Source organism: Suncus etruscus, chromosome 16 (genome assembly GCF_024139225.1).
Source record: "Suncus etruscus isolate mSunEtr1 chromosome 16, mSunEtr1.pri.cur, whole genome shotgun sequence".
Taxonomy (NCBI): Eukaryota; Metazoa; Chordata; class Mammalia; order Eulipotyphla; family Soricidae; genus Suncus; species Suncus etruscus.
In genome coordinates this window covers 43,150,917-43,166,452 of record NC_064863.1, presented here as the reverse complement: position 1 = coordinate 43,166,452, position 15,536 = coordinate 43,150,917, and the positions used below count along the sequence as shown (strand labels likewise).

Genomic DNA, 15,536 nt, shown 5'->3' with positions numbered 1-15,536 from the left:
TGGAGAAATCTGCAAATGGGGTTTAAAATCCAAGTTTCCTTCATGAGGTCAGATAATAGTGTGAGTGTGAAAGATGAACATTCTCCAATTATTTAATTCTATGGTAATATAAGTCTAGTTTAATGACTCAAGGCATAATGAAAGGGGATATTTTGTCTGAGACCCTCCAGGAAGAAAATATATAATCCCATATACCATTTTACCTTGCCAGCAGTCTAAACTCTGATGTAGATTGAGTTGTGAGGACTTGGAGTTGATTCAAGTGTTCATTCATTCATCTGAAAATTAATGATTGACGCACCGTGCTGAAGCCTCTGAACCAGCTGCCAAACATTCTTCTCTCCTCTTTTTTTAAAAAATAATAATTTATTTAAGCACTATGATTACAAAAATGTTCATAGTTGGTTTTCAGTCATTGAATATACACCATGCTTCACCAATGTAACTTTCCTGCCGTCAATATTCCCCATTTCCTTCCTCCCAACCCCCTGCCTGTCTTCAAGACAGGCATTCTATTTTTCTATCTCACTATCATTGTCACGGTAGTTGTTGGTGCAGTTATTTCTCTAACTGTGGTAAGTTTCTCTAACTGTGGTAACTTTGTGGTAAATTTCATATCGAGGGCCGGTCCTTCCAGCCCTCATCTCTATTGTCTCCAGGTATTATTACCATACTGTCTTTTATTTTCCTTAAATCTCACAGTGAGTGAGACTATACTGTGTCTATCTCTCTCCCTCTCACCTATTTCACTCAACATAATAGTCTCCATGTTCATCCATGTATAGGAAAATTTTATGACTTCCTTTTTTCCTGACAGTTGCATAGTATTTCATTGTATATATGTACTACAGTTTCTTTAGCCACTCATCAGTTGTCGTGCATCTGGGGTGTTTCCAGATTTTGGCTATTGTAAATAGAGCTGCAATATACATAGGCACGCAGAGGGCATTTTTGTATTGTGTTTTTGTGTTCCTAGGTTTAGCCCTAGGAGTGGTATTGTTGGATCATAAGAAAGCTCAATTTCCATTTTTTTGAGGAATATCCAGATTGTTTTCCAGAAAGGCTGGACTAGACAGCATGCCCACCAGCAGTGAATGAGGGTTCCTTTCTCCCCACATCCATGCCAGCACTGATAGTTCTTGTTCTGTGATGTGTGCCAGTCTCTGTGGCATGAGATGGTAAGTCATCGTTTTTTTTTTGTTTTTTTTGTTTTTTTTTGGTAAGTCATCGTTGTTTTGATTTGCATCTCCCTGATGATTAGTGATGTGGAGCATTTATTCATGTGCATTTTGGCCATTTCTTTTCCCCATTTTTTTTTGATGGGGTTAGATTTTTTTTTCTTGTTAAGTTCTGTCAGTATCTTGTGCATCTTAGCTATTAGCCCCTTAACTGATGGGTATATTTTCTCCCATTTCATGGTGGCCTTTGTATCCTAGTCACTTTTATTTTTGAGGTGTAGAAGCTTCTCAGTTTAATGTAGTCCCATTTGTTTATTTCTATCTCCACTTGTTTGGACAGTGGTGTTTCCTTTTTAGTTGCAATGTCATGGAGTATTTTACTTGTTCCTCTATATAACTTATAGTTCTGGGTCTGATATGAAGGTCTTTAATCTATTTGAATTTGATCTTTGTGCATGGTGTTAGATGGAAGTCTGAGTCCTTTTTTTGCATGTGGCTGACCAGTTGTCCCAACACCACTTGTTGAAGAGGCTTTCTTTGCTCCATTTTGCATTTCTTGCCCCTTTATCAAAGATGAATTGATTGTATGTCTGGGGGAACATTCTCTGAATACTCAAGTCTATTCCACTGATCTGAGAGTCTCTTTATATATTTTTTTTTTTTTTTGGTTTTTGGGCCACACCTGGCAGTGCTCAGGGGTTATTCCTGGCTGTCTGCTCAGAAATAGCCCCTGGCAGGCACGGGGGACCATATGGGACACCGGGATTCGAACCAACCACCTTTGGTCCTGGATCGGCTGCTTGCAAGGCAAACGCCGCTGTGCTATCTCTCCGGGCCCTCTTTATATGTTTTTATGACTACAGATACTCCTTGCTTAACGACCTACCTGTTTAGCGACTGCTCACACTTAATCATCTCTTCACCATTATTTTATTTTAAATATCCTTTTTCCATCTTGTACACTCTACAGTACAATACTGTAGCTTTTGGTGCTTTAATGTACCTACTTTACTAACTTTATGTTCTGTAATACATTACAGTATGTGTGAAAATTACACACCTATGCAAATTAAAACAAGTGGAAGTTTTCAGTTTGATCTTTCTCGTTATTTTACTTATTGTCAAGTACTATGTATATACTGTACTACTGTGTACAGTACATACAGTTCCTCACTTAATGATCAATTCACTTAATGACCAAGTCTTTGAAACGGAATTTGGTCATTAAGCGAGGAGTATCTGTATTGCTTTGTAATACAATTTTAAATTGGGGAAAGTGATGCCTTCCATCTTTTTTTCCCTAAGGGTTGCTTGAGCTATTCTTGGATATTTATTGTTCCAAATGAATTGCAGGAGTGTTTGATCCACTTCTTTGAAGATTGTCATGGGTATCCTTAGAGGAATCGCATTAAATCTGTACAATGCTTTAGGGATCCAAGAACAAATTTTTATTCCACACCAACATGTTACTGTGGCAAGCTCCCTCTTCATGCCTGCAACTATTGCTGACAAGTCCAGACAAGCTCTTAGCAGGAATCGGGTAAGAGGGTTCAAAACTTGGAGGAGCTGAAATAAAAGCCTGACAACATCCTTTCTAGTGGAAGGCACAGATTTTTCTTATATCCTCCCCTTCTCTCTCTCTCTTTTTTTATATAAATTATCTTTATTTAAACACCATGATTACAAATATAATTGTAGTTGTATGATTACAGTCATGTAAAGAACATCCCCCTTCACAGTCCAGGATTCCCACCATCAATTTCCCGGATCTACCTACTCCCCACCCCACCCACACCTGTACTCAAGACAGGCTTTCTTTTCCCCTCATTCATTCACATTGTTATGATAGTTTTCAGTGTAGTTATTTCTCTAACTGCACTTATCACTCTATGTGGTGAGCTTCATGTCATGAGCTGCACCTACATGGGAAGATGGGGGGAAATAAGGGTTGGGACTGAGGCAGTAAAATATTAGAAATGAGATTTGTAAGGCAGTATCAAGGTCACAATACAAGATGGATGTTATGGATATATAAAATATATGCATATAGTACTATCAATAGGAAAACAAGAAGAAAAATATTCCAGTGACTGTCCCAACATAAACCAGTGCTAGAATGGCCCGCCCTCCTCCCAAAGCGAATTCCCATTAGTGTAGGGAGAGGTAGGGGGGAAGCCTGAGGATCACTAAGAGTCTACCTGAACCCAATTCTGGCCATCTGAGCTGGCACTCAGGAAAGGCCTGGAGTCAGGGGAAAAAGACAGGGACAGCTGGAGGCCTGCCAAGCCTCCCAGCACTCCCCAGGCCAGGGAGAAGGGTCCGGCATGGGGCCTATCCTCCCTTTCTCATATGAGACTTCCATTATTATCAACAAGGTTCTTCAGAAACATTTCCTTTATTATATTTGATAAGGTATCACTGACTTACTCCTGTCAACAGTGTACATTAGTGTCTCTTATGGACATTTTATAGGTTTGTATAAATGTCTGATAGATGACCTGTACTGTCATTATGGTGTCATACAGAGTATGACAAGTACCTCAAAGTCTCTGTTTTATTCATCTCTCCAGCCCCAAGAAACTACTGGTCCTTTCATTGTCGTCTTAGTCTCACTTTTCCTAGGACATCGCACAATTGGGGTCACATGGTTGGCAGCCTTTGCAGATCGCAGGTTGGCTTCTTCCATTTGGTGATATGCAACCAAGAGTCCTCCATGTCTTTTTTTTTTGTTTGTTTTGTTTTGTTTCTGTTTTTGTTTTTGGGACACACGGCGGTTCTCAGGGGTTACTCCTGGCTTTCTGCTCAGAAATAGCTCCTAGCAGGCATGGGGGACCATATGGGACACCAGGCCAACCACCTTAGGTCCTGGATCGGCTGCTTGCAAGGCAAACACCACTGTGCTATCTCTCTGGCCCCCTCCATGTCTTTTTTGTGGTTTGATAGTTCATGCCCTTCTTTAGTGCTGGCTAATTTTCCTTTGTTGGGTAGACTCGTAGCCTTTCCATTGTGTATTTATTTCTTTAGGTCACAGGATGTTGTAGATGGGATTTTCACAAAGGTGAAATGGAAAGGACCAGCGTTTTAATGGAGTTGTTTGCTTGGATGATTGTCCACCAACCTTTGATTCTGAGTCTATGTTTGTTCTGATTATTTAGATGTGTTTCTTATAGGCAACAGAATGTTGGATTCAGCTTTTTGATCTAGTTTTTCACTCTGTGTCTCTTTTTTTTTTTTTGGCCACACTCGGCATTGCTCAGGGATTACTCCTGGCTGTCTGCTCAGAAATAGCTCCTGGCAGGCACGGGGGACCATATGGGACACCGGGATTCAAACCAACCACCTTTGGTCCTGGATCGGCTGCTTGCAAGGTAAATGCCGCTGTGCTATCTCTCTGGGCCCTCTGTGTCTCTCTTTTTTTTTTTTTTTTTTTTGGTTTTTGGGTCACACCTGGCAGTGCTCAGGGGTTATTCCTGGCTCCAGGCTCAGAAATTGCTCCTGGCAGGCACAGGGGACCATATGGGGCGCAGGGATTCGAACCGATGACCTCCTGCATGAAAGGCAAACGCCTTACCTCCATGCTATCTCTCCGGCCCCCCCCTCTGTGTCTCTTTTTTTTTTTTTTTTTTCTTTGTAGTTAAAATTATGTTATACTTCCAACCCCTTAAAAACATTTTTTTACTATTTTCAGTACTTTATATATATTAATTCATGTCAGAAAACTCTAGTTCTTTTTTTTTTTTTTTTTTTTTTAATTTTTTTTTATTTAAACACCTTGATTACATACATGATTGTGTTTGGGTTTCAGTCATAAAAGGAACACCACCCATCACCAGTGCAACATTCCATCACCCCAAGTCCAAATCACCCTCCTCCCCCACCCAACCCCCGCCTGTACCCTAAACAGGCTCTACATTTCCCTCATACATTCTCAATATTAGGACAGTTCAAAATGTAGTTATTTCTCTAACTAAACTCATCACTCTTTGTGGTGAGCTTCCTGAGGTGAGCTGGAACTTCCAGCTCTTTTCTCTTTTGTGTCTGAAAATTATTATTACAAGGGTGTCTTTCATTTTTCTTAAAACCCATAGATGAGTGAGACCATTCTGCGTTTTTCTCTCTCTCTCTGACTTATTTCACTCAGCATAATAGATTCCATGTACATCCATGTATAGGAAAATACAATACAAAAACCCCTTCCTTACACCTATATTCATTGCAGCTCTATTTACCATAGCAAGACTCTGGAAACAACCAAGATGCCCTTCAACAGATGAATGGCTAAAGAAACTGTGGTACATATACACAATGGAATATTATGCAGCTGTCAGGAGAGATGAAGTCATGAAATTTCCCTCTGTGTCTCTTAACTGGTGCATTTAATCCATTGTTGTTGAGAGAGACAATTGTCATGAGATTTAGTGACATCTTTGTGTAGAAGTTTGGTGTGCCTGTTGGTCTGTCTTGTCTTAAAATAGACTTTTCATTTTTTCTTTTAAGGCTGGTTTTGAGTCTGTAAAGTTTCTAAGCTGTTATTTATTCATGAATCTATGTATACTTCCTTCAAACCTGAACTTGAGTTTGACTGGGTACAGTATTCTAGGTGAAGCATTCATTTCAGTGAGTTTTGTCACTATTTTCTACCACTGCCTTCTGGCCTTAAGCGTTTCTTGTGACAGGTCTGCTGTAAATCTTTTTTTTTTGTTTTTTGTTTTTGGGTCACATCCGGCAGTGCTCAGGGGTTACTCCTGGCTCTATGCTCAGAAATTGTTCCTGGCAGACTCAGGGGACCATATGGGATGCCAGAATTCGAACCATTGTCCTTCCACATGCAAGGCAAAAACCTTACCTCCATGCTATCTCTCCGGCCCCCTGCTGTAAATCTTTTTTTTTTTTTTTGTTCTGAAAATCCAGTTTATTTTCCATGTTGTGGACAGATCCAGTCAATGTGATCAGTTTTTCTGCATGTGTAATAATTTATCAAAATAAGTTTTCCCACAAGATTCTTTTCCACCAGCCCAGAAAATCCTGGTCTGACAACATACCCAAATAAAGCTCTTAGAAATCACCTCTTAAAATTTGTAAGTGTGGCCAAGTCTTTCCTGTAACATTTACTGAACTACAAATGGCTAAAGAGCAATTATGTTTGGAAAGGTGACTAATACAACAGTTGAATTCATGAAATTAATTTTAGTGCACTTTGCTCCAGATTTAGCCAACATGCTACATTGTCCTTTGGGGGGAGGGGAGGGAATTGGAAGCGCACAAAGTAGACTTGAGGAGTTCCATTGTAAGAAAAAGGTATGACTCTGCAAGCAAAACAGTGTAAGCTGCCTTTTTTTTCCCTAAGACCTGGACATTTTAGACAGAAGCTTTGCACAAACATTACACAATTTTTTTATTATTAAATGAGAAAATCTCATTTGTTACATGTCACATTGCTAGTCAGAGAAATGCTGCAGTGATGAGAATGTCAATGTTGGATCAACCAAAGTCCTCATTTCTACAACATTCATTTACAAAGAAATAAAGTTCAACACAGCCCAACACAACATTCTTGGGTTTTCTTCATATTGAAGTCCCCCAAAAAATCATCTTCTAATGGGGTTTTTTACTACGTAAATTATAGTTCTTCATTTTTACAATTCACCCCAAATTGTATGAGATGTATCACACTAAAATTTCTAAAGCTGTTAGGAAATCCTTCACACATCATCATCATCTGATGTGTCACTGCTACTTGTTTCTGTGTCATCATTCTCAACAGTGGGTTTGAAAGTGCTGTTTTTCCAGGGTCCAAACTTGAAGTCACAGATCAGACCATTTTTCAAAATACCATTTTTTCGCAGGCCATTCTTCTGTAACTGTTCACTAATAACTTGGAATTCTCTCATTTCATCTTCAGTTAAAGGAGCACAAGTTTCATCATTTTCACTGTCTTCTTGCCAGCCCATCTCCTTTAACAATCTGTGTTCTGCTTCAAGTGAACTTGAAAGAACATCCGTTTGTGGGAAGGTAGAAGAACGAATGATCTGTTGAGATATCACTGAGGCATTGCCATTCTCTTGAGGAACTTCACTTTCATCAAAATTTCGGTTTATGTCCCTTTCTTGGCGAGTACTATTGCTGTTATGCAAATTAAACGAGTCGTCATCCTTCTCTGAACCAGCATGGCTTTCATCTTCATGTTCCTCTTCTACTCTGTCCCTCTTTAATGCTTTCAAAAATTCACTCTTCTTATCAGTACGCATACGGGTCAGTTTGGTTAGCCGAGGCTGCTCTTTTACTGAAGTTGTTGATGGACTATAATTCTTGGCAGTTGGTTTAAAAGCATTAAAGTTACCAACACTGTAAGACTCATGAGAGAAAGAACTCCCAACTTTATTTTCTTTAGTTTGGCTTTTCCATTGTGTAGGTTTTGTAGGTGGAGCAGCAGGTTTAGGGACTAAGCCTTTATAAACACTTGGGCCAGTCCCATTCTTAACTGGCTGTGACTGAAGATTTCCTACAATTGGGAATCCAGAGAGCTGTAAGTCTTTTGCATTACCTTTCTTAATAACCAGCATCCTTGGGGTTCTAGATTTAGGATTCGGAGGATATTCCCATACACCTGCAGCTAAAGATTTATTCTGATTTGGTTCTCTCTCATACTCAGGATTTAAAGATGGAAAATCTTCAGCCTCAAACTGTTTACGTTCTCTCCTATCATCTTTCCTCCCTGTTTCATTGTCAGGCATGCTGTTTTTGTGTAGTCCTTGGCTTTTTCCAGGATGAAAAATACTGCTACGAGAACAGGAACTTCCACCATGGTACCCCCCTCGATGATTTATGTTTTCTGTACCATTTCTTCCATGTGTACGCCATCCATTTTTTTCTTTCCTTCCAAAATTACCTCCATTAGGTCGTCCAATACCAGAATCAAAGCCATCTGAAGAGTTGTGTCGTCGACGATTCACATCATACCGATTTTCTGTCCATGAAAAATTTTCAGAATGCTTCTCAAAATTCAATGACGACTTTGTTGACGATGGCAGAATAGGAAAATTAAGCCAGGCTGGTGCAAAGTCATGCTGCGCCATTTAGGTCCAGTCTCTCCGACTCAATGAAATAGGCTTCAACACCTCATGGCAAGTCCAAATTCCAATAGGACTGCACAGGAAGGTGTTGCGTTTTTCTCTGTAATTTTATGTTTTCCAGTTTGTTTTTTTATTTTGTATCCTCTGAAATAATATCCAAGTTCTTTAAAGATACTTAACCTACGACTATTTGACATAGAGTTACTACTTCAAGTCAGCTACCCATACTTCTGTTTTAAAGTTTTCATATGGCTATCTTCAGAATAAGCCAAGTTCCTTGGATTTAAGATTCTATAGTCTTCTTGAATTATTCCATGTATTTGTCACAGTTGTACTTATCCACTCCAGATGAAATATCCAAGTTATGAGCCCAAAAGCAAAAACAAAAAGAAACTTCACATCTGAAGGGCATTCCTAAACATTCAGCATCTACAGACACATAGCTATCTCAATACTACCATGCTGCTGGGAAATGGCAACATCTTAAATCCCACTTAAATAAAAGATAGAAGGAGAAAGATTGTGTTTTTCAATGTCTTCATTTAGAAAATCTGTCCCATTGTGATCTGAAAAGGGTTGAGGTAAACAATTCCTAAATTTTTTTTTTTTTTTTTTGGTTTTTGGGCCACACCCTGTGACGCTCAGGGGTTACTCCTGGCTATGCGCTCAGAAGTTGCTCCTGGCTTCTTGGGGGACCATATGGGACGCCGGGGGATCGAACCGCGGTCCGTCCTAGGTTAGCGTAGGCAAGGCAGGAACCTTACCTCCAGCGCCACCGCCCGGCCCCCAATTCCTAAAATTTTTAATAAAAGTAAAAATAAACTGCCATGGGACGTCAGAAATATTTAAACAGTAATTTGAAACTGTCGGAACTATTCAGTACACAAATCAAACATATCTTACAGTTCTGGCTGAAGAACACCAACAGAGAGGGTGAGGGAGGCAAAAATACCACCAGCTGCAATACTTGAGTATGTTATAGAATCCGTCTGAACTGAAATAGTGAAGCGGTGTCCGTCACTCTTTTTAAGCGGCTTGTAGAAACATTCACTACTATCAGAACACTTCCGAGACGATTCCTGCCGATCTTAAACTTCTGGGGCAAAATTATCCAAAAACATTGTAATTCCAAAATGGCCACTTGAAATATCTGGGGCCTTTCACACAAAACCTAGAAGAAAATCTTCATATCTGAGTAATTCGATCACCTTCGGCCGCACCAGAGGGGCTCCGGGCCTGGGGTGCCGCCGCGCTCGATCCCGGGAGGAGGTTTTCGGTACTTTGAATAATCCCCTTTTGCCGCTTTTCCCTCCCCCACCGCCAGTCTCGGTCCCAAAATCCTGCTGTAAATCTTAAGGATGCTCCTTTGAATGTAATTTCCCTCTTTGATCTTGCTGCTTTTAGTATTCTATCCCTATCTGTGGGATTTGTCATTGTGACTAGTATGTGTCTTGGGGTGCTTTTCTTTGGGTTTCTTTTAGCTGGTACTCTTTGGGCATGCAGGATATGGTTGCATGCAGTCTTTAGCTCTTGGAGTTTCTCTGCAATGATGTCCTTGATTGTTGATTCTTCCTGGGGATTTTATTCCTGGGTTTCTGGGACTCCAATGATTCTTATGTTGTTTGAGTTTATCAAATGTTGTCTTTTTTTTGGGGGGGGGCACACCCGGCGGTGCTCAGGGGTTACTCCTGGCTGTCTGCTCAGAAATAGCTCCTGGCAGGCACGGGGGACCATATGGGACACCGGGATTCGAACCAACCACCTTTGGTCCTGGATCGGCTGCTTGCAAGGCAAACACCGCTGTGCTATCTCTCCGGGCCCACAAATGTTGTTTTAATATAAATTAAAGAGTCCTAGTATTGGTAGGGGGATGGTGAGGCCTTTCTGGACTTGACTCAGCTCCTGCAACCCCTTTGGTCTGGCAGGTCTGAAGGTGGCAGGGTGAGGGCAGATAGATTCACAAAGCAGTCAGATGAATTTCCAGGAGTCAGCCAGCTTTATTTCTCAGTCCCTGCCGCCATGCACATCTCTCACATGGCCTCTTACATCAAAGATTTCTATTTTCATTTGTTTACATTCTTTGAGGATTTTCCCCCATTGTCTGATCGTTTGCTTTAAGGCTTTTTTTCCCATTCTTTTCTGTTGTATGGAGTTGTTATGCATCTCATCTTCTAGTTCACTGATTTTGACCTAAACTTCTGTTCTTTTATTGGAGAGGCTTTTCAGTGAGGTTTTCATTTTGTTTATCTAGTTTTTCAGTCTTGTTATTTCAGTTTGTAGTTTTCTTATTTTTATCTTCATATCCTCTTGATTCTTGTTTGTGGGTTCAGCTTGATCAAAGCTTTTTTTTGATTTCTATGAAGATCCTCCATATTTCTTCCCTAAACTCCTTATCTGAGAGGTTAATTATTGTTGGTACTTTCCAGGTCATCATATTTTCCATTTTCATTCTCTATGCATGGTTGTTGCTTTCCCATTGTCACACTTTTAGTGTGGTGTTTTCTACGTGATGTGCTGGAGTTCATTGCCTAGAAGATGTGCGTGGCAGTGAGGCAGCTGCTGAATTCAACACTTTAAATGTCCAGAATATACAATGTACTAACAAAGATCAATAAAAAATTTAAAAAAATGTTATCAAAAAATGGGGGAGAGGAAATGAACAGACACATCTCAGAGGAAGAAAAGCAGATTGCCAATAAGACACATGGAAAAGTCCTCAGTATTACTTATCATTAGGAAAATACAAATCAAGGCAACAATGAAATATCATTTCACACCAGTGAGAATGGCACATATCAGAAATAGTATGAACAACCTGTGCTGGTGATAATGTGTGAAAAAGGAACTTTTTAAATTTTTATTTTTTATTTACGTTTATTTTTTGGGTCACACTCGGCAGTGCTCAGGAGTTACTCCTGACTCCACACTCAAAAATTGCTCCTGGCAAACTTGGGGGACTATATGGGATGCTGGGATTTGAACCAAAGACCTTCTGCATGCAGGGCAAGCGCCTTACCTTCTCAGTAAACTAGAATTTAGCTGCCATATAATCCACCCATATGATCCAGCAATTCCACTTGATATTTACCTCCCAAGACTTAAAAACATTCAGTTAAAAAATGTATACACACCATTCATTGCTGCACTTAGTACAATAGCTTAAAGATGAAATCAGTCGGAAAATGTGGTACATATATCATATGAAGATGTGGTACATATACACAAAGGAATAGTATGCAGTTACAAGGAATGATAAAATCATGTAATTTGCTGCAATCTGGTTGGGATTGGAAGATATGTTGAGTGAAGTAAGCAAGAGAAGAAGAAAAGACAGCACAAATGATCTCACATATCTGTGGTATATAGACTAACTGAATGAGGGAAAGTAATGTAGTTAAGAGGAGATCCTTAGATCACTCTTGACCACAGAGCTAAGGGAGGAGAAAGAAAGAGAAGGAAAGAAATCAAAGTGGTTAGGCCCGGAGAGATAGCACAGCGGCGTTTGCCTTGCAAGCAGCCGATCCAGGACCAAAGGTGGTTGGTTCGAATCCCGATGTCCCATATGGTCCCCCGTGCCTGCCAGGAGCTATTTCTGAGCAGACAGCCAGGAGTAACCCTGAGCAACGCCGGGTGTGGCCCAAAAACCAAAAACCAACAAAGAAAAAAAAGAAAAAAAAAAAAAGAAATCACCAAAAAAAAAAAAAAGGGGCCGGAGAGATAGCATGGAGGTAAAGCGTTTGCCTTTCATGCAGGAGGTCATCGGTTCGAATCCCGGCGTCCCATATGGTCCCCCGTGCCTGCCAGGAGCAATTTCTGAGCCTGGAGCCAGGAATAACCCCTGAGCACTGCCTGGTGTGACCCAAAAACCAAAAAAAAAAAAAAAAAAAAAAAAAAGAAATCAAGGTGGGAAAGAAGATTAGAAAGGAAGTAATGGGAGAAGAGAGGTTGGGGCTCTAGTTATATTAGTGATGTGCAAGTGTGGTATAGCTATACGTCTAAAGCACAAATCAACATTGAGAACATGAAATCTAAGCCAAACTTTGTAATGTGCCTACCAAGGTGGCTAGTAGGAGGTGGGGGAAGATGGAAGTGGGGGTTGGAGTATGATGCAGTATAGGAATACTGATAATGGGAACTGACACTGTTGGTGGATTGGTGTTGAAATACGGTACTTCTAAGATTGTACTTATTGTACAATTGTACTTACTCAAGTCTAAATAACTTTGTAAATTGGAGCCCGGAGAGATAGCACAGCGGCGTTTGCCCTGCAAGCAGCCAATCCAGGACCAAAGGTGGTTGGTTCGAATCCCGGTGTCCCATATGGTCCCCCGTGCCTGGCAGGAGCTATTTCTGAGCAGATAGCCAGGAGTAACCCCTGAGCACCGCTGGGTGTGACCCAAAAACCAAAAAAAACAAAAACAAAAACAAAAAAAAAAAACAAAAAACTTTGTAAATCATGGTTGTCTCCTTAACACTAACATCAAAATGGTAGAAATCAAATGTCACTAACATTTTTCTTTTTATTCATTTCCTTCCTTCCTTCCTTCCTTCCTTCCTTCCTTCCTTCCTTCCTTCCTTCCTTCCTTCCTTCCTTCCTTCCTTCCTTCCTTCCTTCCTTCCTTCCTTCCTTCCTTCCTTCCTTCCTTCCTTCCTTCCTTCCTTCCATTTCTCTCTTTCCTTTTGTTAGGGGCAAACTTGGACTACACTTAGTAATACTCAGATCTCACTTCTGGCTTTATATTTGGGGATTACTTTTGGTGGTTCTTGGGGGACCATATGTTGTGACAATGATCATACCAGGGTCTGTTTCATGCAACTAAGCACCTTAATTTCTTTTTTAAAATATTTTTTTATTTATTTAAATAAAATGCATTACATAGTTGACATAACTGATCATAATACGTTTATTTCAGGAAGAGCAAAAGCAACATGATTAAAAAAATAGTAAATTTAAAGAAAAACTAAAGAGATGAAAGAGAAAGGAAAGAAAAAGTTCAGTAGCAAGTATAGTTTTGAAAATTATTGAATTACTAATGAATTCTTTAAAGCACTAGCAGAAAGTTTAGTAAGTTCTTTTTTTTTTTTTTTTTAAAGGATAAGAGTTAAAAATACAGTAAAAATGGTGTGAGAGTAGCAATTGTTGTTTGCATAGGCCCAGAAAAATATGGGAGAAATGGAAAGGAAAAGTCTTGGCCTAAATACAAGGAGACCGTAACCCTGAAATTTTCAGGCATAAGACCAACTCTGGGGTCCAGCATACCTGGTTGTCCAACCCCTGAGTCATTCTCTGTGGTCCCAGCAAATTTTTTTTTCACACATTCGCTGTTGTTGGTGTCAGGTTTCTGTAGTTAAAGATTCTGGTTTCTGTAAGTACCTTAACTTCTTCACTATCTCTCCAACCCCCAGTTTACCTATTTTAAGTGAGCAACCCTTGAATATCCACCACATACCAGGAACTCTTATACATAATATAGGAATTTACAAGATAATATAGAAAGGAGAGCTCTTATGGAAATACATTCCAGCGGGAGGCAGTAGAGAAGAAACTAAGAAAATGATAATGAATGAATGCTATCATTTCAAGAATGATCTAAATGCTCTGAAGAAATTAGAGTCCACAGAGTCACCCTGATAAATGATCTCATTTGTCTCTGAGGATGTATTAATTTATATCAGATAGTTATCATTTCTAGATCCCAAGACCTCTATGTTCAGCTTTCATTTCTATAATGCCATTATTGTCAAAACGAGGACATAGCCAAGATGTGTTTAGCCATGAATCAGAACATTGACACTACAGTCTGGGCGTGAAACTCTATCATCCCATTCTGACAATCCTAAATGCATGAAGAAAAATGTGAACCTGGGCAACCAACTGGACATATGGCCAGACACCAGGGACAAGTCAGCTAAAGGAGTCCAGTTTGTTAAGTCCCAGGATGATTTGAAGGCAACCTCATTTTAGGAAATTCAAATGGATTGATCTTTGTAGAACTTTATTTTCTAAATTAGTTTTGGTATCATAGTACCAATGATGTTGTTGCCTTCATGGTTTTGCTGTTTCCAGAATATGATATGAGTTGGAATCATACAATACTTAGCCTTTTTTATATTAGCTTCTTTTATTTGACAGTGTGCATTTAGTTTCCTTCTAAATCCTTTCTTAAATTGATAGCTCATTAAAATATTATTTATTTATTTATTTTGGTTTTTGGGTCACACCCGGCAGTGCTCAGCGGTTACTCCTGGCTGTCTGCTCAGAAATAGCTCCTGGCAGGCACGGGGGACCATATGGGACATCGGGATTCGAACCAACCACCTTAGGTTCTGGATCGGCTGCTTGCAAGACAAGCACCACTGTGCTATCTCTCCGGGCCCTAAAATATTATTTTTAATTTAAATTTTTTGTTGTTGTTTTTGGGCCACACCTGCTAATGTCCAGAGATTATTCCTGCCTCTACATTCTATACTCTCTTACTCTTGGTGGGACCAGGGACACCATATATGGTACCAGGGACCCAACCAGGGTGGACACATGCAAGATAAGCTCCCTACCCACTGTATTATTTTTTCAGCTCATGATTCTTTTAGGAGTTTTTTTTTTAAATAAAATTTTATGGTTTGGAAATACTTGCTCATTTATCCATTCACCTATGGAGTTTTGGCAATTTTAATAATGTTACTTTAAACATTTGCCAATTTTTCTATGATTATAAAGCTAGGAGTGTGGTTGCTGGATCATTTGGTAAGCAGTGCGCTTAGTTTTATAAGAAACCGACAAGCTAAAAAGAAAGAAACTAACTAAGGTGATATAGTTGTACCACTTTTCATTCCAGTCTGCAAAGAATGAGAATGATGCTCATTATTCTCACCAGTATTTAGGGGCATTAGTGCTCCCTGTTTTGACTACTGCAATATGTTGTTCTAATCATCTTAGCTTTTATGCACACCCACACACACATCCCAATGGTCATACCTGCCAGGATTCAGGATTTAGTGCTGACTCTGCTCAGGGATTACTCCAGATGCGGCTCAGGGTCCACATGTGGTGCTGAGATCCAATAAGGTTGGCCATGTGCAAACACTTATCCTCTGTACTATCTCTTTGGCCCCATATAATTCAAATTAAAAATTTTCTAATAAAATTTTATTTGTTGGGTTATTCCCTATATGTCTATTGCCAATGTGACTTAAGCTTTGTTAGATAGGAAAGTAAAATAATTGAAGAGGCAAAATAAAGATTAAAAAATAAAATTGTGGCACTGGATAGGTGTAGGGCATTTAA

At 39.7% G+C, this 15,536-nt stretch overlaps 2 protein-coding genes across 2 annotated transcripts in view; one reads left to right on the top strand and one right to left on the bottom strand.

The window, feature by feature from the left end:
- Positions 1 to 15,536, top strand: part of OCIAD2 (OCIA domain containing 2) — a 945,756-nt gene that overhangs the window by 97,925 nt on the left and 832,295 nt on the right. The gene's annotated exons all lie outside the window — the stretch shown is intronic.
- On the bottom strand, positions 6,697 to 8,837 carry LOC126032462 (vasculin-like). The gene has a single exon (XM_049790156.1). It carries the CDS (start codon positions 8,252 to 8,254, stop codon positions 6,881 to 6,883), a length of 1,374 nt encoding a protein of 457 aa, XP_049646113.1. The 5' UTR covers positions 8,255 to 8,837; the 3' UTR covers positions 6,697 to 6,880.

What these genes read in the sequence shown, in the direction of transcription:
- LOC126032462 (XM_049790156.1), bottom strand. Translation starts at nt 8,254, where the DNA reads ATGGCGCAGCATGACTTTGCACCAGCCTGGCTTAATTTTCCTATTCTG.